General features: G+C 41.1%; 1 protein-coding gene across 11 annotated transcripts in view; it reads right to left on the bottom strand.

The window, feature by feature from the left end:
- RGS7 (regulator of G protein signaling 7) overlaps positions 1-24,710 on the bottom strand; it is a 229,671-nt gene that overhangs the window by 203,716 nt on the left and 1,245 nt on the right. For all 11 annotated transcript variants that reach the window (XM_089529835.1, XM_089529839.1, XM_089529836.1 and 8 more), the window contains exon 2: positions 22,850-22,976. In XM_089529835.1, the coding sequence (XP_089385961.1) occupies positions 22,850-22,927 (78 nt within the window). In that variant the 5' untranslated portion in view covers positions 22,928-22,976. The remainder of the gene's footprint in view (positions 1-22,849; positions 22,977-24,710) is intronic.

Genomic DNA, 24,710 nt, shown 5'->3' with positions numbered 1-24,710 from the left:
CCTGCATGACATTGATAAGGAAGGTCACCTATGGAGCAATAGCAATTCAAAGCATGAAAGAGCTAGCAAAGATTCTAAAGAGTAAAGACTGAGCACTAAAGTTATACTTGTTCAAGCCATGGTATTCCCCATTCCTATGTATGAATGTGAGAGCTGGACAATGAAAAAGCTTTTTGAAAGAAAATCAACTCTTTTGAGATGTGGTGCTGGAGAAGACTGCTAAGGATACCATGGACAGCTAAAAAAGGCAAACAAATGGGTTCTTGAACAGATAAAGCCTGAAATACCACTATAAACCAAGATGATCAAATTAAGGCTATTGTACTTTGGCAACTTCATGAGAAGCCATGAATCATTGGAAAAGACAATAATGCTGGGAAATGAGGATAGTAGAAAAAGAGGAAGACTACATGTGAGTTGGCTAGACACAGTCAGGGAGATCATGGACATTAGTCTGCAAAACCTAAGCAGAGCAGTGAAAGACAGAGAATTTGGGAGATGTTTCATACACAAGGTCACCCTGAGTTGAGGTTGACTTGACGGTAGTTAACAAAAACAACAACAACAACAACAACAACAACGGAATATGAGATGGAGTAGGGTTTGAAGTGGCAATGGTACAACAGAGGAGCAAGATCACATCACGTCCAGAATGAAAGAATTTTTGCTTACAGTGCAATCTGTCATTCAGCCTACAATCCACAATAGATCTTCACATCAAATAAAGAGCACTTCCCCACCCACTCCTTGCCCTGCATACCCCCTCCCTCCTGTTCTGTTTCATCCCCTTCATGAAGCAGTGAATGTATTCCAGGAGGAGCTAATGAATCCAGCATCAACCCACCCCCTTATGCACTGCACTTAATGCCTGCAGTTGCCAGCCAGCAAACTATGCCAGATTGGTGTCACAATTACACACAGAACTCTGACTTTAATATAAAAAGAATTTTGATAACAGGGGCACAGGAAATCACTCCAGCACTGCTGTGAGCTGCTATCTCTTAACCATTATATCCTTTATGATAGAGTTCTCTCCTGGCAGGCTGTAAAAAACTATGTGCACTGCCATATTTCATACAAGAATGTATGAAGTAGAGAAAATGATTCTGCCTACCATCTCTATTGCAGCCACACAGCTGCACAAACAGAAGCATTTTCTAGCTGTCTTAAGTATTTTAAGATGATCTTGTCTTGTGAAACCACATGAGCTCAGGAGCTAGTGCAAAACAGATAGAGTTTCCTGCCATCATAGATACATCAGTATCCTGCTGAACTTTCTTCTAGCAATTCAGTTCATTGTTGTACCATGCACACAGATTTCATTTATTGCTTCAGGTGCTCAGAAGGTGCCTGTATCTTACCATCTTTAGCAAGGTCATTTTCACTTTCCATTGTCATTTAATTTCCATGAATTACAGGTCATAAGCAGCTGAAAGAATGATCATGAATTCTATCAGCTGACACCACCACTCATTTACCTTACATGACTCAGCAACTTAGTGGAAGTTGCTGAGTGATTTAACTTGCACTTTTTCACCCTTTAACTCTGTAGAGACTTCCCTCACCCTGCCATGGGAGATAAGAACCCATACACATACCTGTGAACACACCCATCAAAGGCATATGCAGAGAGAGTGAAATAGAAGAGATTTTTTAAAGAAAAGCTTTTATGTATTTATTTAGAGAATTTATACTCCGCTCTTCAGTCACAAAGGCTCTCAGAGCAGCTTACAAATGGTTAATTAGACGGTTCCCTGACCTCAGGCTTACAATCTAAAAAGATATGACACAAATAGAGAAGGGAATGGCAGTGGGGAAGGGAATCGGCTCCAGCAGTTCTTCTCTCCCTCTGAGGTCTGGACCAAGGCAGGGAGGGCTCTGCTTCTTAATCTAAGCCAGGTCTCATGGAACTGGGCCTGCATCTCTCCCTCTGAGGCCAGATGGTATCAGATGGACTGGAGGGAGGGCTCTGCTTCTTAGTCCAGGCCAGGCCCAATGCTTTTATTTTAAGCAAGCAATTACATTAGTAAAAGGGTCTCTTGTACATGAATGCACATTCCTTCAGGTCAGTGGGATCACCAGACTTGGTGACACCTGGTGCAGGGGACTGCCGAAGGAAGAGGGTGGCAGCAACAGCTTGCCCTGCCCTCCTTTCCTGCGGCCTTGCTCACCTGTTGCCCACCATCACCCTTACGTTACGTCAGGGAGAGAAGCAGAGCAGCAGCGAAACTACAAGGGATTCACTCAGCCATTCACCAGAGTGGAAGGTGGGCCCAATCAGGTGTCACCCTTCCTCTAGGGTATCACTTGGAGATCTCTGCACCCCTAGTGATGCCACTGTTTCAGGTGTTACTTAGTAATAGTTTTTAAAAACAGCCTAAGTCATATCCACTTGTGGTTAGAAAAAACAGGCTTTAATGCAACTAGTGCAACGAGCTGGGGATGTTTAGCCTGGAGAAAAGAAGGTTAAGAGGTGATATGATAGCCCTGTTTAAATTTTTGAAAGGATGTCATATTGAGGAGGGAGCAAGCTTGTTTTCTGCTGCTCCAGAGAACAGGACCCGGAACAATGGATGCAAGCTACAGGAAAAGAGATTCCACCTGAACATTAGGAGGAACTTCCTGACAGTAAGGGCTATTCGGCAGTGGAATGCACTTCCTCGGAAGGTGATAGAGTCTCCTTCCTTGAAGGTCTTTAAACAGAGGCTGGATGGCCATCTGTCAGGGATGCTTTGATTTGGATTTCCTGCATGGCAGGGGGTTGGACTGGATGGCCCTAGTGGTCTCTTCCAACTCTACGATTCTATGATTCTATGATTCTATGATTCTAGTGGAACATTCCTATTCTATGAACAATCACGGTCTAGTATTAGTTCACCTTGTGGATAAATATTCAAGACCCTCACTTGGTAAACTTTTTTGTAGCATGTATTATTATTTATTTATTTTTAATGATCAACCAATTAGGCATATGCAGCATTTATGGCTCAAAGGGCTGCTTTTGACCTTATCTTTAGGCATAAGTTGTAGTTAAAACTTGAGTCTATTATTACCAACACCAGACTCTTGTACATCACCATCTTGTACAGCCACCATCTTGGGGAGAGAGAGGCAGGCTAGCTCCAACTGCCTGCCTGAAAGAAGAAAAGCCCTCCCTTCAGCCACCATCTTGAGGGAGAGAGAGGCAGGCTAGCTCTGAGAAGCCAAGCCCTCCCTCCAGTCCATCTGCCTTGGTCCAGGCCTTGGAGGTAGAGAAGAACTGCTGGACCTCCTCCCCTTCCCCACCACCACTCCCTTCTCCTTTTGTGTCGTGTCTTTTAGATTGTAAGCCTGAGGGCAGGGAACTGTCTGATTATAAAGAATATATGTACAGCGCTGTGTAAATTTACAGCACTTTATAAATAAAGGTTAATAATAAGGCAGCTTTTAGGTAGCCAAGGCACTACAATGTTATTCAATAGATCATCTCTTTCAAAAAGTGAACAAAAATAGATACAGTGCATTATCAAGACTTCAAAGCATATTCTAATACTTTGTCTAATGATGAGAACTAAAAGGGCTCAGCAAAGGAAATCACCTTGTAAGGTCATGAGATGAAAAGCCCTTTTGGTTCCTCCTGCTGGAACCCCAGCTGAGCCAAGGAAGTTTTCAGTTTTATTATAAAAACTAGTAACTGTTATAGAAAATAAAAATGACATGAGATTTGGCCAGAAATGAAATGTATTTATTGTGTTGCTGGAGTAAAGTTCTACAGATACCAAGGACTGCTAAAAAGACAAATAAATGGGTCTTAGAGAGGCTTGAACTCTCACTAGAAGACAAGATGACTAAACTGAGGCTGTCATACTTTGGACATAAGATGACTTTGGATATGAGATGACATAACTCATTGGAAAAGATAATGCTGGGGAAAGTAGAAAGCTGTAGAAAAAGAGGGAGATTACACTACAAGTGGATTGACACAAACCTGAGTTTGCAAGACCTGAGCATGACAGTCAATGACCAGGAATCTTGTAGGTATCGCATTCATAGGGACACCATAAGTCAAAGCTGACCTGATGGCAAATACAGTGGGCCCTTGGTATCTTCTGGGGTTTGGTTCCAGCCCTCCCCCCCCCCATGCATACTAAAATCCAGGGGTTCTCAAGTCCCATTGTACACAATGATGTAATAAAATGGTGTCCCTTATATACAATGGCAAAACCAAATTTACTTTTGAGGATTTTTTTTTTGGGGGGGGGGGAATATCTTCAAGCCAGGGATAGTGGAATTCATGGATGCAGAATCTGTGGATCTAGCCAGAGCCTATGGCAGAGATCTATCTTTCCTAATATTATATTTGTGTTCTTGGGAAAACAAAATAATATGTTATCATACCCTTTATTGCTAATCAGTGCAATCTCATACATCTCACTTTCATATGCAGACAAAGATACAAACACTTGCTTAAGGACTAGGGCCTGTTACAGACTGCCAAAATAAAGCTGCTTCGGGTCTCTTTGGAGGTATGCTATTTAAATGATGCATGGGTCCTAATAGTCCGGAGGTCGTGCCAAAGCCACATTCCATTCCTAAGCACTGGAGTGCAGCTTTGGTGCAGCTTCCGGATTCTTCGGATGCATGCATCATTTAAACAGCATACCTCCAAAGAGACCTGAAGCAGCTTTATTTTTGCAGTCTGTAACAGGCCTAGGAATCTAGTCCATAGTTGATATTAACCAAAATTAAAGGGTTATTGCTTTGACTTTGTTGTTATGTCCCTTTTGGTCATTTCCAACTTAAGGTGACCCTGAGGCAAACCTATCAAAGGGTTTTCTTGGCAAGATTTGTTTAGATGGGGTTGCTTTTGCCTTCCTCTGAGGCTGAGAGAGTGTAACTTGCCCATGGTCACCCAGTGAGTTTCCATAGCTGACTGGGGATTTGAACCCGAATCTCCCAGAGTCGTAGTACAGCATTCAAACCATTACACTGGCTCGCCAGCTGTTGTACTCACTACTTTTATTTATAAATAAATTATATTTTTCTGACTTGCTTCTATGTCTATACTGAAAGAATATAAGAATCAGAAGCTTTTCCCATTTTTATTTCTCTTCCTGAAATACGTTCACTTGCCAAATGTTAAAACTGCATGAAAGAGTCAGAAGCTGGGCCAGAAGAAGAAGGAAAGAACAGTAAACATAGTCACTGAGGAGTCATTTTTAGAGTTGATCAAGTTGTGAAGAGGTACATACATTGTTCTTGAAATGTCCTTCTTTACCTTAGACAAATATTGTTGGATTAATTTGCTGTCTAAATGTTGATTGCCTTTGCCCCACTATAGCTGGAAAATGTTGGCACTACAACAGAACCCTTGTTAGCATCTCTGCTGGAATAATTTCATTGGCAAGATATCCTTTTTGCAGTAATGTCATTCAAAAGACTGGGCGTAAGCCATAACATCTCAGAAAACATATGCAAAATTTCATAAGGCCATTAATAAAGTATCACAGGCACTGGAAACAGCACAAAACTTTTCAGGTTTTTTCATCTGATGTAGTGTGGACATATCCAAAACAGCACAGCATATGTAATCATGTACGTAAGGCAGTTTCTGAATAAGTGGAACCTGGGATAAACACAGCTCCAGAGACAACTGAAAATTAATCAAAAGAACAAAGTGATTAATTCAAGAAATGTTGAAAGACCAACAGCTATTTGTCCTACAGAATGGCAACATTGGTGGGAGTTGGTGGGGAAAGCGTGGACAGTATGTATAAGGAGGAAAGCCTATGAACTTTTGTTCTGTCAGTAAAAGGTCAGTACCTCTCTTGTACTTGCTCATTACAGCACATGAGTTTTCCCTCGATGCTTATAGAGGAAATGGAAGCAGGGGGAGTAGAGTAACCAAATTGTTGGGAAAATGGTTACAGATGCCATCTGGCTTTCACAGATGGATCAGTACTGTGGGCCCTGTGTACTGCAGTGCTTCTCACCATCATTTTTCACTGAGGAATTTGAAGCAGATTAAGATACAGAAACAACAGTAGCAAGCACTGCATTTCCACATCGCTCATAATTCCACTGACAACCATGGGGATCATATAATAACCCTCAGAGACCCTTACAGATTATTTATGCAATAATATCATGGGTTGTTTTTGTTTTTCCCAATGGATTACAGCAATGTAACCTAAAGGTAAAATGTATAATTTAAACGTTACACAAAGAATATTGGGATCCTTCTCTCCGTGTCTCTCTCTGCATCCGCACTGCAGAAATAATCCATCTTGACACCACTTTAACTGGCATGGCTCAATGAAATGGAATTCTGGGAACTGTAATTTTGTGAGACATTTAGCCTTCTCTGTCAGAGAGCTCTTGTGCCACAACAAACTACAATCCCCAGGATTCCATAGCATTGAGCAATGGCAGTTAAAGGGGTGTCAAACTGGATTATTTCTGCTGTATGGATGCATCCTCTGTCCTCCTCTGTCTGTCTGCCTCTATGGGTACATCTATAATGACAGGAAATTCAGATTACTTTTGGGTTACCAAATTGTACAGGGATCATGGGTTTGTCTACACACACCATTTAAACGTGCTACACCAAAGGAGTGCTGAAAAGCTGCCATGGTGGCAGCAAGGACATCTTTTTGCTAGCGCTAAAAGGAGCTGCATTTTGCAGTTCTTTTTAGTACCAGCAAACTGCTGGATCAGGGCTTTGGTGTGTAGTTGCTGCGGCCCCGATATGGAGAAGAAAGAGGTGGCGGGATGCCACTCCAAAGGGCCAGTCTGTTTAGCCCCTTAATGTGTGTAGGGGGGAGAAGTGGAGGGACTGGAAACATGTCCTTCTCAGTAGACTCTGGGAAAAGCAAAGTACCATAGCCTTTCCTAGCTTGTGTGTTCTTCCTCATTAATAACCTTTGGCACCTTAAGGTCTCCCTGATGTTGCTTGGCCCCATGTGACCAGTTTTTCACAGGTGAAATGTTGGAGGTACGGATACATCACAAACCTTTTCTGGTTTTTCTGCATTAAAAAAAAAGATCACATCTCAGATCTCCCTCTAGTCATTAGTATCACTTCACCGATATAAATATGGCTCCAATAAGAAAAAAGCAGTAAGTGACATCCAGAGATAGAAAGTTTATCTAATAAAGAAATGGCAGGTTTTGGTGATTTCAAGGAATTTGGATGAAAGTAATTGGAAGAGAAGGATTAGTTATTACAGTTCACTGTTTCTCAAAAACAATGATTCATTCATTCATTCATTCATTCATTCATTCTTGCGTTGTCAGGAGAGAAAAAAGAGAAACAGGATAAGATACAAATACACACCAGCTGCATAAATGATACCATTCACTTAAATTGGAATCTCAGAGCTTCAGGAATATCAGTTTCATTTTTATGTTGTGTACAAAATAAGAAACACAACCAGGGTAAACTTTAACTTGTGAACAACATATTTCACAGTAACAATTGTTCCAAGTGATATTAATTGGCTGAGACAGAGACTTTATTATAAATGCAAATGAACTATAAAGCAAACATTTATTTTCATGATGATTAAATTATAGCTAATTATGACTCATTACGAACCAGCATGATAGGAAACTGGGTTTGCCAGACTAATTTCCTTAGCAAGCAGAAATACATTTTGGATGACAATTAATTTTACACACATGGGTCATTTAAATTTCTGATCTCATAAAGCAGGATCAGCTAGACCAAGTGAAATGAGTACATGAAGCCTGACAGCAAACCCAAGCGAGTCAAAGTTATAACATCTCAGACTCAGCTTTCATCTGGACACAGTTGTTCTTAGATACAGTGATTTTCAGTGGAGTCAGCTCTCCGATCTATTCATCCATTATAACATTGTAGGATGAACAAGTGACCATAATCAGTAATCTTGCATAGTCAGTTACTTTCACTGCTCTGGAAAAATAGCAATGGAAACTCCTAGATTATATTTTTCTCTTTGAACTTTGAAATCAGATATTTAACTCAAATATCTGTAGGCCATCTTGGAATCCTTCTGTGAGCTGCTCATCAGCAGAAGCCATGATTAAGGGATAATCAAACTAGTGAATGCTCCCAAGCAGTCCTACAACAAGTTGGTTTCCTTCACCTTTCTCTATGTTCTCATGTCATGGAAAAGCACCTTAAATCTCTAATTTCCTATCCTTTCATGGACCCAGTTCAAGGTCCTTTGTTCCTTACATGTTGGCTGGGATTTCTGGGAGCTGGAAAATCCAAAACATCAAGTTGGCCAATGGTCGCTCAGCTGTGCTCTCTATAAATACATTGTATAAATACAAGACAGTATAAGAGAGAGGCTTAGATGTGGGCACATGTTAAAAATATATTTATTTTATTTTTTGCAGTTAAACCCCCTCAGATACTACTAACTGATAACATGAAGGGGGGATAATCACTAACATGTTGGGGGAAAATAGTCCAGTATTTGAGCATTCCTTCATATTTTGGCAATGATCACACAAAGTTATCCTTAAAAGGAAAAACAGAAAGTTCATGAGGCCACACAGATAATTGGAATTACAGGCAACATGTCCATGTGATCTGTAAACATTTGGCTTCACTCCATGTTCTAAGATTATTTTGTTGATATGAAGATATAACCTTCCTGGGGAAAATTCTAGATATATATTTCAGTCCTAGATTACAAATAATCATTCTAAAAATATAAGCTAACCATGGCAGCGTACCAATATAACCAGACTAGAGAATGAACTACTGAAATGGATTTCTCAGAGTGATATATATGGAAAACTAAGCCTATGAACTATTTATGGAATGCCTGGGTGTTCTTTCTAAGAGATATTAGGTTGTTAGACTTCCCAGCCCTTCAAATAAAGGGGGAAATAATCAAAGAAGTTTTCATTTAGAGAAACAAATACAATTGGTCAAACAAATTTATTATTAATATGACACATTTCTAATGTACATATATCTTGTGCTTGAGAATCTTTAAATCTAAATGGTGATTGTTAAAATAAAAGTGTTGATTTGAATAAGAACAAATTTGTTTTATTCTACCATTCATTTATATATAATTCTATACCACCTGGTTGTGCTTTTTAGGATTCCTGGGAGTTGTATTTTTAAAAAGTAATTTTCCCAAGCTCTGGCTCATGCTGAACAGTGAGAAACCAGTGCTATAGCCAGTTTAATATAAATTCTGAATGTTCATTGAATGCATTCAGGCTTCCACAGCTGTTATACTACACTCTCAATAAGCAGTATAAATTGCGTTGATTTTATACATGAAGGAAATCTCCTCAGCTAGCCAAGAGTACTGCTCTTTGGCTGACCAGAGATGGTGCAGATCAGCAGCTGCTGCAAAATGACTAAGTTTGCTCTCTATCTTCTTTTTCTTCAGGCACAGAATGCCTCAGTCAGCTCAGCAGGAATTTAAAGCAATCGCTACAGGGCTCTCAGATTATCTGAAGGCCTCCTACAGGAAGACACAAGGGAATAAACTAAAACTGAACATTGTATCTCTTAAACTGTCAGATGTTTAGATCCAGTGCCTGGTAAATACCTGAAGGTGACAGGCTGCAAAGAAGACCAAGAACGGAAAGGGAAGTCATGGGCCTGATTATGTAGTCTGTCATAAGATGCCTAAAGAGTTTGGCAGAGATCTGAAAACCTTGCATCACACGGTGGCACGGAATTGGCTTTCTCAGACCACCTGATTGCCTGAATCAGAAGGATTTTGGGCTGTAGTGAAATGTCTAAAGCAACAGTCTTGGAAGAATGTGGGTAGGGAACTCAATGCCTGATTCAGAAGTCCTGATTTGAGCTCTACAGTACAGTATTGGGCCAGAGAAATCCTGTAGACTCAGCAGATTTCAGAACATTTAAATGGCCCAGTGTTTGGTGTTGGGAAAAGAGAATGATCAGTACATTTTGTATCTACCTTATGATGCGAGAAGGCTTGCATTATTGGACCACCAGATACCACTGCATACAAACTGTGCCTGCTTATTTGTACATATTAGAATACTGAGATATAGTTAGTATTGCCATGGGCATGAAGGGACTCTTAGGGTTGAAACAGATGGGGCAAAAGGAGTGGCCATAGGCTGCTCCAGCCCTGATCACTCCAAGACTATGGTGACCAGACAGTGTGATCTCGAACCCAGCCATTACTGTTATCCCGACCAGACCACCAGCAGGAGTAGCATTTTGCCACTTCTTTTTCTAGCTGTTTTGGGCTACGTTACCTAGCCTCAGAGCAGCTTTTGGCCACTTTGTGGGTGTGCGTCATATAAATGCCACACCCCAAAGTGGCCGGGATCAGCTTTATTTGGCCCATCTGCTTCGGGCCTTAGACCACAATCAAGTGCAAAGTAACTCAGGATTAAACCTATTGGGCTTTTGTATCTGTGTGCCTTCAAGTCACCTCTTGACTTACGGCAACACCATGAATTTTAGATGGTTTTCTTAGGCAAGGAATACGCAGAGGTGGTTTTGCCAGTTCCATCCTCTCAAATATAGCCTACAATACTTGGTATTCATTGGCTGTCTCCTATCCAACCAATGCTGCCCCTGCTTAGCTTCCAAGACCAGACAGGACCTGGTGCATTTAAGGTATTTAGGTGGATCAGCATTCTTAATTCTTTGCTATATTTTGGGTTAAGCATTCAACAACACTAAAGAATCAATGTCATAGTGGACAATGACACCATTAATGTGTCATGCAAAGGCAAATCCATATTCTAAAAGGCTGGAGCTTGACTAAAGAAGCTTAAACAGTTGGCAGAAGGAAAATAAAACTATAAAAGAGAATTTATAATTTTTGACATTGTGATGGAACAAAAAGTCAGTTGAAGTCAATATTAGAGATGAAAATACAGTAAAGATTTTGCTTTACTATTCTCATTATAATAAATTCAGCAATAAAACAGACATCCTATAGTTAATCTGAAACACTCTTCTCTTTTGCAATATTATGGGTTTTTTTTACTGTCTATTTTCCAATTCGGGGCTGGGGAAACTTTGGCCCGTTATAAATGGGCACCCTAGGACGGACTCAGTCCGTGCTAGGGTAAGAAAGGGGCATCTCTTCCAGATGCCCCTAACCCTAGCACGGACTGAGTCCGTAACAAATGGCGGTGGCCGTTTGACACAGCCGCTGCCATCTTGACATAACGGACGCTCTGCGTCCGCACGTTGCGCCCTGGAAATGAAGCCGCAAGTGCGTGACTAGCACCTCGTGGCGTCTCTTCCGGGGAGCAAGAAGGAGCGCGATTTTCGCGCTCCTTCTTGGCAGCGTCCGGGAACTGCGCTGTTTGGCTGCTACGGTTCCCGGACGCTGCAACCGGCGGTGGCGCGAGACAGCCCCTTCTGGGCTGTCTGTAACGCGCTTTTGATTCTTTAAATGATTTGGGCCATAACTCCCACAATCCCTTACCATTGGCTGGGATTTGGGGAAGTTTAACTCCAAAACACCAGATGGGTCAGAGTTTCCCCATTGCCAGTATAATGGATATGCAGTTTGCCTATAGTATAATTCTCAGCCATGGCTGTAAGTATTTGCTAGCAATTGCTTGTGGAGATACATGATTTCTCTCTTTAAAAAGGAGTGGGAGGAACACATCAGCACCAACATTTGCTCAGACATTAGCAAATCTATCATTCCTGTATAATTCAATCTACATTTACATGCTAACCAAAAGAACTTTTGTAGGAGATAAATGCAATAATGTTTATATGTTAATATCTACCATAAATAACTACCAGGGACATAATATGCCTTTTCCTAATGTAGGCAAGCAATAACTATGTGACAAATTGATGTCATTTTAATTTTTAAGATGTTAAAGGAGCAATACAGTTGTGAAAGAGCTTGTCCTCAAAGTACAAGTAATCTGGCATGCAAGTAGTTTTAGGTCTGGACTATATGATTATAATATATAACACAACATTTTCCAAGGTAGGCCCCCAGCTGGGATACGAGAGACTTGTTGAGAAGGACAAGGGAGGAAATAGCCTTGAAGGGATTTTTGCTGTTCCAATGCCACAAATCTAGCTGGTCATGGGTGAATAACACAAAAAATGACAAGACTGGAATGGACAGCAAGTTGAGTCAGTCACTGAGTAGCTGATAGAGTACATTGTCTGGTATGAGGCACATCAATACTTCTACCAGAGAATCAAAGGAACCCCAACCTGTTTAAAGCAAGATAAGTTTGGATACACAAATATGGTGAAATTTTGGCCTGCTACCTTTTATGATACAATATGAAAAAAGAGCCTTAAAAGATATTAATGCTATTTAAAAGATGGCAACATGTAGAGAGATATTGAGAGCCAGCATAGTGTTGTGGTTCGAGCATTGGACTATGACCCTGGAGACCAGAGTTCAATTTCCTTCTCAATTATGGAAACCCACTGGGTGACTTGGACCAAGCCACACATTCTTAACCCCAGAAAACCCCATGATAGATTTGCTTTAGGGTTGCAGTAAGTCAGAAACAACTTGAAGGCACACAACAACAGACAGAGATATTATCAAGAAGTAGAAAACCAACAAGGGTGCCCATCTCAGAAAGGCATGTTAGTGGACCCAGAAACCAAGTGTAAGCAATCAATAAGGAATGACAGTTACAGTACATGACTCAACAATTAAACTGGCATAAAAAGGGGGCAGTGGTAGTGTAATTCCTATGGATTATTGGCCCTGTGGATGGGGAAACCTTTTGAAAGATGGTACCTGCTAGCTGACTTCAGAAAGAGAGGAAGAGCTGGAGAGGATGTGCAGTTGCTAGTGCTAAGGAGTAGACCCTTTTCACCTTGAATAAGTTTATTTACGGTATTTATACCCTGCCCTTCAGCCCTAAAGGCTCTCAGAGTGGCTTATAATTATTACTATTTTAACTAGATGGTTTCATGCACTCAGGCTTACAATCTAAAAAGACATGACACAAAAGGAGAAGGGAACGGTGGTGGGGAAGGGGATCAAATCCAGTAGTTCTTCTCTCCCTCTGAGGCCTGGACCAAGGCAGATGGACTGGAGGGAGAGCTCTTCTTCTTCTTCAGGCTAAGCCTGATGGAGTCGGGCCTGTCTTTTCACTCTCTCTCAGAATAGGTTAGTGGCATATTCAGTTATGCATTTAGGAACAGAGAAAAGGATGAAAACTTTGTAGTGTAATTTCAAGATTGCATGTCCACTGATTTATTTAGGGCTTTAAGATTGCATCCAAATGTTGCAATACTACTAAGCAACACAGGCAGAAGAGTCCTGTAATCAAGTCCTGCAATAGCACCTTCTTGGGTGCATGGAATTTTGAGGACAGTGTATATGTGTCAAATTGAATATATAATTTTTCTAATGTAGATATATAAATACACACAGTTAAATTTCAGTTGTGTTTGCAGTATTCAGTTGTTGTTGGCCCTAAGATCTACAGTTGATCAAGTCTGGATGCAGCCTGGGAAGTACTAAACAGCATCACTGTCAAGACAGACAACATCATCTTGAGGGAGAAAAAAAAATCTGTACAGAGAGACCAGCCATTTGAAGGAGCGGCAAAGGTTGTATTCCATGTAAAGACTACAAGAGGCACACCAATAATATGCTTAAGGAGCTCCCAAAGCTCAAGGATCTAATGTAAATATTGTGTACTGTGCTGAGTACACTATTTGCTTTGCCAGGCTTGTTTCACATTCAGAAAAGCTATTTTTGATTTTTTTAAAGAAAAAATAAAAATATCAAAGCTGCTCAACATTTTCTCCTTTTTTCAAAAGCAAAACAAAATGACAAAGCAAAATAAATATGGCTATATACTGTTTTAAATGTATAGTGTTGGTTTGATGTGATATATTATCTTCATTGGCCTAAATCTAATTTCCTAGTCCCAACCAGACTAAATTCCTTGAATTAGCTGCTGAATGGTAAATCAACACATATGAAAGCACCATTAATTCACAACTAGCAACTGCATTTAGACATTTGTTGTTGACTGCCTTGGGCAGCATTATGTGGAAAGGTAGCTTATAAATTTAAATAAGAAAGAAAAAGTGGTATGAAACTTCTTGTGCAACCAGACAAATTCCAGGATGTTTTCATCAAAGGTTGGCTGACATAGACTTTCTACCCAATTAGCATCACATATGGGACAAGTCACTCCAGTAAAATTCTACCTATTTATCAATGTGAGAGCCAGCCTAGTGCAGTGGTTTAAGTGTTGGACTAGGACTCTAGGAGACCAGAGTTCAAATCCCCATTTGGCCATGGGAACTCACTGGGTGACCTTGGGCAAGTCACACTATCTCAGCCTCAAGGAGCTCTAGAAGCCCTAACCCTCCTCTCAATAAATTATGCTAAGAACACCCCACCTTGAGGTCTCCATAAGTCATAAATGACCTGAAGGTACACAGCAGCAACAACAACAACAACAACAATTCTAAGCATTTTAAGACCAGATACCTAATAGACTTGTTTGTATAGCACACCAATACTGAGTGTTCTTCATTGTATTTAACTGCCTTAAAATAACTTCCTAGTTGAATTCTTAGAATTATGGCCTTACAAGCCTTTTCCCTCAAAAATGATTGCAGGCAGGAAGAGTGACATGTCTAGCTCTTTGTGCTCATGGTGAAGGAAGCAACAGAACAGGCCTTACATCCCTTCAACCAATATAATCTCACTGTGAAGTGTTTCCACAACATTTAGCACATAAAATGGTTCTGACTCAAATACTGTAGTTGATGCAGATCGAGTGGGTCTCTCCTTGGCTCCTGCTTGTTCTTTGTTAATGAATGTGTTTCAATAGATGCAGCCTGAGGATGTGGACAGGATTTTTGAAAGGGAAGAGCCGCCACATGTGTACTGTCTCAAGCCTTTCCTGGTTCTTAAAAGGAGCCAGAGTGGGACTGGCCAAGGAGATTAGTGAATGCATCACAGTGGCAAGGTAAGTTTATATCCTGCCAAAAATAAATTGTAGTGAGGCCATTACTGAAAAACCAATCCTTGAACCCATTCACACATAAAAATTAGTGATCAGTTTCCCATTTTCCATTTTGGCAAGCATATGATGATCTGCAAGGTCCAGGGGTTCCTAGATAAAATGGATTATATGGATCCATGTCAATCTGTCTTCAGGAATGTTTATGGAATGGAGATGGCTTTTGTTGCCTTGCTGGTGACCTACACCAGGAAATGGAAAAGGTGTGTGTGTCCTGATGGTTCTATTGGATTTTTGGTGGCTTTCTGTACCACTGAACATGGTACCCTTCTGAGCCACTTTTTTCCAGTATAAAAATATATAATTAAATATCAAACTTGGATGGGAGACTGACAATGAATATCAGGGGCTGAAGGCTAGAATTCAGAGGAATGAACTAGCAAAACCATTTCTGAATACTCCTTTCCTTAGAAAATCTTGTGAAATTCTTAGGAAAGCTGTAAGTTGACAGGCAACATGAATAGCAACAGCAAGTACATTTCTATACTGCTTATCAGTGCACTTAAGCACTCCCTAAGCAGTTTACAAAGTGTAAGCTAATTTGCCCCCAACAATCTGCGTACTCATTTTAGTAACCTCGGAAGGATGCAAGCCTGAGTTGAACTTGAGCCTTTTCACTGGTATTGAACTCGCAACCTTGTGGTTTGTGAGTGAGTGGCTACAGTACAGGCATTTAACCACTGCTCCACCAGGGCTCTTATGAAGGCACATAAACACACACACCAAAGTCAGTATCATCAGTTTCATAGTATTTCCAGGTTCTATGAACAGGTGTGAAAGTTGCACAGTAAAGAAATATGAAAAGAAGAAAATCAGCTCATCTGAAATGTGATGCTGGAGGAGAGGACTATACATGATTGGACTGCTAAAAAGATAAATAAATGGGTCCAAGAACAAATAAATCCTGAATTCTCACTAAAAGCTAAGATGGCTAAACTGAAACTGTTGTACTTTGGACATATAAGAGACAACACGATTCACTGGAAAAGATGATAATTTTTTTGCTTTGTAAAATGGAAGACAGTGAGGGTGGGGAGGAAGACTGTATTATATTGATTCAGTTCCATCCCTGAATTTACAAGACCTGTGAAGGGCATTTGGGAGACCTCTTCAAGTTTACTTGCCCATGGAGTTGCATTAAGTCAAAGTTGACTTGACTAAACATTTTGTTATAAGTAAATTAAATTCACTGAGACATGTATAGATTTATAGTCTAATGTGCAGTTTACAATTGAGCAATCATGCTATATGTATGCTTTTCTTTCTTTACCTCATTCTGTAGACTAACAGTGCAAACATGGGGGTGGAGATGTGGGTGGGAAGAGAGTTCTAGGGCAGGGGAAGCCATCACTTGCCAAGCCATTCCAGTTTAGTACAGGCTTGTAAATGGGAAGAGATTTTTAATAGAACTTCTTCTTCTTAAAGAAAAAAATGTGATCTTCAGAAATATTATTTGTATCAGCTTCAGAATGGGGTAGACATGATCCAGGGATGTATCAGGGAGCAAGGGTTTTTTTGACCAACACTCCTTTAACATGCCCTTTTCTGGTCCCACACTGATAGAAAAAAACTCCTATGAATTGCTTTTACCAGATGAGGTTTTAATGGCTGTACTGGAGCCTTCAAAGGTGGCCATTATGTCCTGCCAATAAGAGTTCCTCTCATTCAAGAAAGCAACATGTTGACCGCCTCCTTAGCCCCCCAACAAGGTGGTGGTGGGTTGAATTACTTTGTAAGTAGAGGAGTTACAACTCTCTTTTAGAGTCATAGAACTACAGTCTGCCCTTCCTTTACATGGAGATCTGTTATGGACTTCCTTGCGTAAAGGGAATTCCGCCTATGCTTGAGCCCCATTTAAATGAATGGGGCTTGTGCATGCTGCGGCGCAGCGGCACGGGTGCGCCATGGGCGTGCACCCATTACTCCCTATAGGACATGCCGCCCCTTCTCCCAGCACGGCTTTCAGCATATGCTGAAAGCCACGTAAAGCATGCCTGTGTATGATGTGGGCGCACTGTATAAAATTGGAAGGGGGTTATGGGTATCAAGTCCAATCCCTTACTCAATACGGAATCTCCTGCTACAGCATTCCCAGCAGGTAGCTTCTTAGAATCATAGAATTGTGGAAATGAAAGAGGCCACAAGGGTCATCCAGTCCAACCCCCTGCCATACAGGAACTCACATTCAAAGCACCCCTGACAGATGGCCATCCGACCTCTGTTTAAAGACCTCCAAAGAAGGAGACTCCATCACTCTCCGAGGGAGTATGTTCCACTGTCAAACCGCTCTTACCATCAGGAAATTCCTCCTTATGTTGAGGTGGAGTCTCTTTTCCTGTAGTTTGAATCCATTGCTATTCAGGTCCTATTCTCTATAGCAGCAGCAAACAAGCTTGCTCCATCTTCAATATAAGTCAAGGGCCAAAATTATAGATTTTAATATGACCCACAGATAAGTCTTTGCAAAGACATCCAGAGAAGAAGGTCCTATTATCTTTCTAGGCAAACCACTGTTACTCTCAAGAGATTCCTTCCGATGTTCAGTCAAAATGTACTCTTCTATAACTTAAAACCATTGAACCTGGTTTTACCTTCTGGGGCAACAAAGAACAGGCCTGCCCCTCTTCTCTGTGACAGCCCTTGAGGTATTTAAAGAGTGGAGTCATGTCACCCCTCAGCCTTGTCTCACCAAGCTGAACAAGCCAAGCTCCTTCAACCTTTCCTTATATATTTTGTTCTCCATACCTCTTATCATCCTCATTGCCCTTCTTTGAATTTGCTCCAAGTTGTCTATATTCTTCTTAAAATGAAGCACCCAAACCCAAATGAAGTACAATCACCCCTCCTTTTGTGCAGGGTATCCATTCCAGACCCCCTTGCAAAAATGGAGTTTCGCTTATATTCAAGCCCCATTGGCTTGAATATAGGCGCAGGTATGTGTGGGGTGTGCCATGGGCACATGCCCCATTCATTCTCCCTCCGTTTGTCCCTTGTGCATAAGCGAGGGACATGAGTCTTAAGACTGCGTGAACTGAGGGAGGACTGTATATCAGATGAGGCCTGACAAGCAAAGAAAATAGTGAAACTATTGTTTTCCGTGAATATGCTTGCAAGGCAGGCTAAAATTGCATTTGCCTTCTTTGTTGCAGCATCACACTCCTGTCTCATGTTCATATTATGATCAACTGATTATGATCAAACAGTTTAAAATATGGAATATAAGGGAACACTCTAAGATGAACTCATATTTGGGTGGAAAACCATGCTGAAAGAGTCATCATTGATGGCTGTGCTTCAAAGTGGAAGGAGATTTTGAATGGAGTGCCTCAGGCTGCATCCACACTACAGAAATAATCCAGGTTGACATCCCTTTCATTACTATGGCTCAATGTTATGGAATTCTGGTAACTGTAGGTTTGAGAGAAATTTAGCCTTGTCTGTCAGAGATCTCTGGTGCCACAACAAACTGCAGTTCCCAGAATTCCATAGCACTGAGACATGACAGTTAAAGTGATGTCAGCCTAGATTATTACTGAAGAGCAGATGCAGCCTCCAAGTTCTATCTTAGGGCCATTACTCTTCCAACATTTTTATCAGTGACTTAGCTGATGGGGCGGAGGGAATCCTTCTCAGGTTTACAGATGACACAGAACTGGGAGTGGTGGGTAATACACTGGTAGATAGAAACAGAATTCAGAAGGACTGTGATAAACTAAAGAAAAGTAGGTTGAAACTAATAGAATAAAATTCAACAGAGATAAATGCAAAATTATATATTTAGGCCACAAAAAACATATGTACGGGTATAGGATGGGGGATGCATGGCTCAGCAGTGCTACAGTGTTCGTTATTATTATCTTGTTCTCACATCAACAGCAATAGTAATGTTACCTTTGCACTTTGTCACAGGATAATGTGCTTTTAAAATAAACATAATCACCAGATTTTCATCAGTACTTTCTACCAGTATATATATACATTAAGGCTATGAAATATTTGTATCGGAAAGTAAACATTCTTTTATCTACAGGGATAATCTGGCAATTCACAAGAGAACTGGAAGGATAGCAAAACATCAGAACTAAGCCAAATCAGTATTTTTTTTGCTTCCCAATGTGTGATGAAGAACACATTTCTAGACGAAACAAGGTTCAGCAATGCAGTCAAGCTTCAAGTATACAAAAGTGTAATGGCACGACAAGAAAAATATCCGTATAGTTAAGGAGAACAGTATACACATTGCTGATCAATCTGCACTTTGCTATGATCTACCTATTTCACTTGCTCACAGATTAAATAATACTTTGCTTATACAGCTGTAAGACTGCATGCAATCAATATACTGAAACGAGTTTCACAAACTCAGAAGTGGGCTATGGTGGATATTCTTCTGTTTGCATTTTTATCAATACTTTGAAACAATAAACATGCATGCACATAGTCATTCATAACTACTGCCACAAGGATCATGTACAGTACTCAGAATTTACTAAGCTCAAAATGTCAAAATGCAGTTGGGCCCATTAAATAATTCAATTTGCAGAGGAAATTGATACAAGACACCCACGTTGTTGAAAACTGATATTACTGACCAATATTCACCACTTTTAACTATATCCTATTGTTTCTGCAAATAACATGGACTGAGAGTTTTGAACCTATCAAACTATGATCTCATAATGCAACCACAAGCATATTTACAGCCTCATATTGTTTTTAAGTAAATAAAATTATATTTCTAATTATGAGCCAGTAGAGAGTGAAGGCTGTATTCTCCAGAGGCAGTGAGCAGATCTTGGCCTCTGTATCAGTAATGCATTTTTAAAAAATCAGAAATAAAACATTTTAGGCTAAAATCTTACACATATTTACCAGGGAATAGGTTCAGATAACTGCCATGTAGATTAGGTCTGAGTAGACATATGTAAGATTACTCTTCTTGTTGTATTAAACAATCATGACTAACAGTGTTTTAATTCCTAGTTGAATGTATCTTAAACACATGGTTATAACTACAAAACTGTGTGATTATGGGAAATACAAAAAAAGGTTAAATTAAATTAATTAAATGAAGCTTTCATAAGCTATAGTCCACTTTTTCAGTAGCAGTGGTCTTTTTCTAAGAGGAATGGCATCTGAGAAAAGGGACAGCAAGCCTTGGAAGTATTACTGTATGTAGTTGACTATAAGTCAATTTCATGTATAAGTTGAAGGCCAGAAACTATGGTTTTTGGTATGATCCATGAATAAGCTGAGTGTAAATCTTAGGAACATGTAACAAAGGATCTAACTGATGAAGGAAAGAAAAACAATGCCAGAGAACATGCAGAATACAGGCAGGCATAAGTGTTTGTGTTCACACTAAAGAATGGCTGGATAATAGAGTGGGTGTTGGTTCCTTATTACAAAAAATAAGAGTTAAAGTACAGTACTTATGTTGACCCATGGATAAGTCAACTCATGTTTTTTTTGGTCAATTTTTTGATTAGAATTTCTAGACTTATACATGAGTATATAAAGTATTTGTCTTTGAGATTCTCTGATACGTTTGCTACAACAGAATAACTTGGAGGCAAAGAAAGATATGGGGGAATCCTGTAAGACATTTGAGACTAACTTTGGGGCGGCCTGTATCTGGCCCTTTCCCTGCCGGATCGGGGCCTCAGCTGCCACAACGGCAGCCTCTGAGGCCCCGATCCACCGCTTTGTAGGCCACGGGGAAGTGGCAAAAGGCCGCTTCCCCATGGCCTGGAAAGGGGTGTCCTTGGAGCTTCATGCCCCAAGTACAGCCGACGGCGGTGGGGAGGAGGAGAAAGGGGCGGCTTGGCCCCTTTCTGCCTTGCGTCGCTGGCATAGCCGTATAAAGGCTGCGCCAGCAACGCAAATCCTAGAAGGAGCTCCGTTTCGGAGCTCCTTCCAGGGCCGTGAAAAAGGCGTTCCAGCCACCCTCATGCGGCACGAGGATGTCACGTCCGCGCCGCCCCGTTTGGAGGCGGCGCATTCGTGACCTCCTAATGGCGGCGCCCATCAAGAATGGGCGCCACCATTTTGTACGTACTTTGTACGTACTAGGGTTGGGGGCGTCTGGAAGAGACGCCCCCCAGGCAACCCTAGTACGTACATGGTATATACTTTAGGCGCATGTGTAATGCGCCTAAGAAAGATAATTTTGTACTATAATCTTTTGTGGACTCCAGTCCATCAGATGCAAAGGTGATGCACAGATAATGGACTGCTTGGGAATTTATACTGGAAATTTATTGTTCTCATTGAGTCTAAATGGTGCTACAAGGGTCCTTTACATCTTTTTATTGCAAAACAGACAGAAACAACTATGTTTTTGAATACAGGTTGAGTATCCCTTATCAAAAATCCAAAATGCTCCAAAAACACAAGGTTGGAGAGCAATTCAAGGATCTGTCAAATGGTGGGTGGTGTGGATTTGTGCCAAGCACTACATTTGGCTTCCTGCCATTTCACAGATCCTCATATCTCTCTCCAGCCTTACATCTCACTCCAGGCTCACATATGCAATATGAACTATGCTACTTGCATTCCAAAAATTCAGAGTAATTCAAAATCTGGAAAAAAAAATCCAGAGCATTTTTGAGAAGGGATACTAACCTGTACTATTACAGCGGAGGCAAACTGCTACCATTACTATAAAATATGGGCAAAACTAATGGTGAAATCACAGTGTCCATGAAAATACAGGAATGTATATTCATATAGGGATAGAATTACTCTAAAAATTAAACCTCTTTAAGTTCCTTGTGGAATGTAAATAAGATATGTAGCAAGCACTTGACTTGCATTATTAATACTTAGTAGGTTATATTCCGTGTAAACAGTTCAACTGCAGAAAGTGCACTTACACCTATGAGGTTGGGCATCTAATTTTTGCCAGTCTCCCTTACATACTACAATCCACTTCTTGATATATAATATGAATCTGGTGGGATCTCTCGACTTTCAGGATCTGTTTTTCAGCAGCACAGGAGGCTGTAATGAGTAGCAAACATCATGTGTCTTCTCTTACACTAGTGGATATCCTTCCATTATTACAGCACACACACATACACACACACACACATTAGATAAAACACACATAATAATTAAGACAATTATTATTACAGTTATGATATTACAAGACACTGACAATGCCTCCTGAGGAATGCAGTCAAAATAAACCAGAGTTGTGCAGTAACCTTGGTCTTCTACAAATAATCCCAAAGAGGAACACAAGGTTGTTGCTTGGTTCCTTTAAAAAATGAATATGTTCTCAGATGTTGTGTGTTCCAAGAAGAAGCTACTCTTATCTTTAACTTACAGTCAATTGTTTGAACACCCATTCCCCCATAGCAAGTATAGAAAAGGAAGTCCTATTCTCAAAAGCCAGATTTTAACAGAAAATGATTTTTACTGATTATATGCCATGTTTTCATCTCAGAACATATCTGATCATTAGAAATGCAGAGTGATAATTTTAACAAATTCTGGCCCCAAACTGACAAGATATTCCATTATTCTTAACAGAATGAATCCAACATACAAAGAGGAATGAATAATGCTGAATATTTTTGCATATCCGTATTTTTATAGGTTTCTCTAGCAGCTTGGCATCACTTCATATCATAAAGATGGATTTGTGGGTCACTAGCTTCTACATAGCTCTATTCCCCCCCCCCTTCCATTATCTATAAAACAGAGCTAGGCAGCAGAGGTCTGAGCACTGCACTTGCAGAACTGATATCGAGTGATTGTTACACAACAATGCTTCACTTTGGCAGCATAAGGCAAGCATTTCACTGTTTTGGAATGAAAGAATAAAGCAGTTCCCAAGTGCCAAGTAAATTCCCCAAAGCTTCCTTCTTACCTTTCTGTACACCAACATATTTGGGGATTCATCAGCTACCCCATTGCTGCTCTGTCCATAGTTATTTCCTTGTGCCATGTCTCAATGGCTTGAGCTGATGGTCAATCTTTTGCAGAGCAATTTGCCTCTGTTAAAGACAAAATGAAAGTGATTTCAAAAATACATTTCTGCCATTCTTCTCCCCTTGCCCATGATGAAGAGCTCTGACTTTCTCCCAGTGTGTTTTTAAGTGCCAATTTCACTCATCCTGGTGACCTTGCCTCTGCTGCTGAATTGAGCCAAAGCAGGTTTTTCTTTTTCAGTGCTCATTTTCAGCCTCCTTCTCTCCCTGAATAAGACTAATGTGTGCATTGGTAAATCCACTTAGAGTTTCAGTGAACTGGCATTAGAAAGGCTCCATCAATGTGCCAATCAGTGTTGACTTTGGAAACTGTCAAGTATGGGGTTTGTTCCCACCCTCAGCAAAAAAGCTGAAACCTTTATTACTCCAGATTCATCTATGAGCCTTTGAAACGTGGAGTGGACACACAATAGCCCTATCCCTTCCTTATTGTGTATTGTGGGAGCCAGTGTGGTGTAGTGGTCTGAGTGCAGGACTGCAACTCTGGAGATGAGGGCTTAATTCCCCCCTTAGCCATGAAACTTCCTGGATAACCTTGGGCATGTTACATGCTCTCAGCCACGAGAAAGGCAATGGCAAACCTCCTCTGAACAAATCTTGCCAAGAAAAACCCATGACAGCTTTGCTTTATGGTCACTTTAAGCTGCAAACAACTTGAAGGCACACAACAACAGTGGCGCTGACAACAACATCTATATGTTAGTTCCTACTGGAACAGACGTATTGAATCAGGGGAACTTTGGTCAATGTTGACGAGACCAAATTCTAGTGGACTCTATGGATCTAGCAAGGATTGCTCACAGGCTTTTCTCACAGATGGAACTATTGCTGCATATTTTTTAAAAAAGAAAACAAGCCCAACACATTGTCCTCTCTGCTACATATGGACATGTGTCTGGCCAGGAAGCCAGCAGCAAGATTGAGCTGGGTCCCCTTTGCCCTTCCTCCCAGACTCTCTTCCTCCTCCTCTGCCACTGTCACCTCCTCCTCCTCCTGCAAAGAAACACTTTCCCCTCAAAACCCCACTACAAATGGCATCCAGCACAGGAAGGCAGTAGGGCGACCCTGTGAAGGTGCAACCGCAAAGTCTGCCTGGACTCAGCCACCACAAAAGTCCCAACATTGTCCCAGGGAGCCAACGCAACAATGCGGCAGGACCATCCCTGGGTCCTCCACCTCGCCACTGCCACTTATTTTAATCTTTGGTCTCTCTCCATGCCTCTGCCCTGCAAATGGCAGATGGATAAGAGGATAGTGCCCCATGGCCATCAATGCACAGGGGCTGCCCAAGGTTTCGGTACCATGGACAGCACCATCTGAGCGTTCAGAGGCCGCTAATGCAGAGGTGCTGCCCTGGTTTCAGCATGACAGACACGGGTGCTAATGCAGAGGGGCTGCCCGCTGTTTTCAGCACCATGGTCAGAATCCGGTGATTGTGCAGCAGCCATCAATGAAAATTGTTTCAGCACTATGGACAGTCCAACTTAATGCTTAGTGGCTGCCAATGCAAAGGGGCTGAACCTGGTTTCAGCACCACAGCCCAGCGCCAGGCGAATATCCAGCAGCCAATTCATACAGGCTGCACTGGGTTCATCACTGTAGATGGCACAAGGGGTTAGTGGTCATCCAGTGGTCACCAATGCACAGGGGCTGCCCTGGTTTCAGCATCACAGACAGTACCAGCGAGTGTCCAGCAGCCTCCAATGCCAGGGGGCTACTGTCTGATTTCAGAACCTTGGA

The sequence above is a fragment of the Sceloporus occidentalis genome, unplaced genomic scaffold (assembly GCF_023333645.1).
Source record: "Sceloporus occidentalis isolate IW3139 unplaced genomic scaffold, rSceOcc1.0.p SCAF_6, whole genome shotgun sequence".
Taxonomy (NCBI): domain Eukaryota; kingdom Metazoa; phylum Chordata; class Lepidosauria; order Squamata; family Phrynosomatidae; genus Sceloporus; species Sceloporus occidentalis.
The sequence above is the reverse complement of the archived record's forward strand: the minus strand, read 5'-3'. Positions and strand labels throughout refer to the sequence as shown.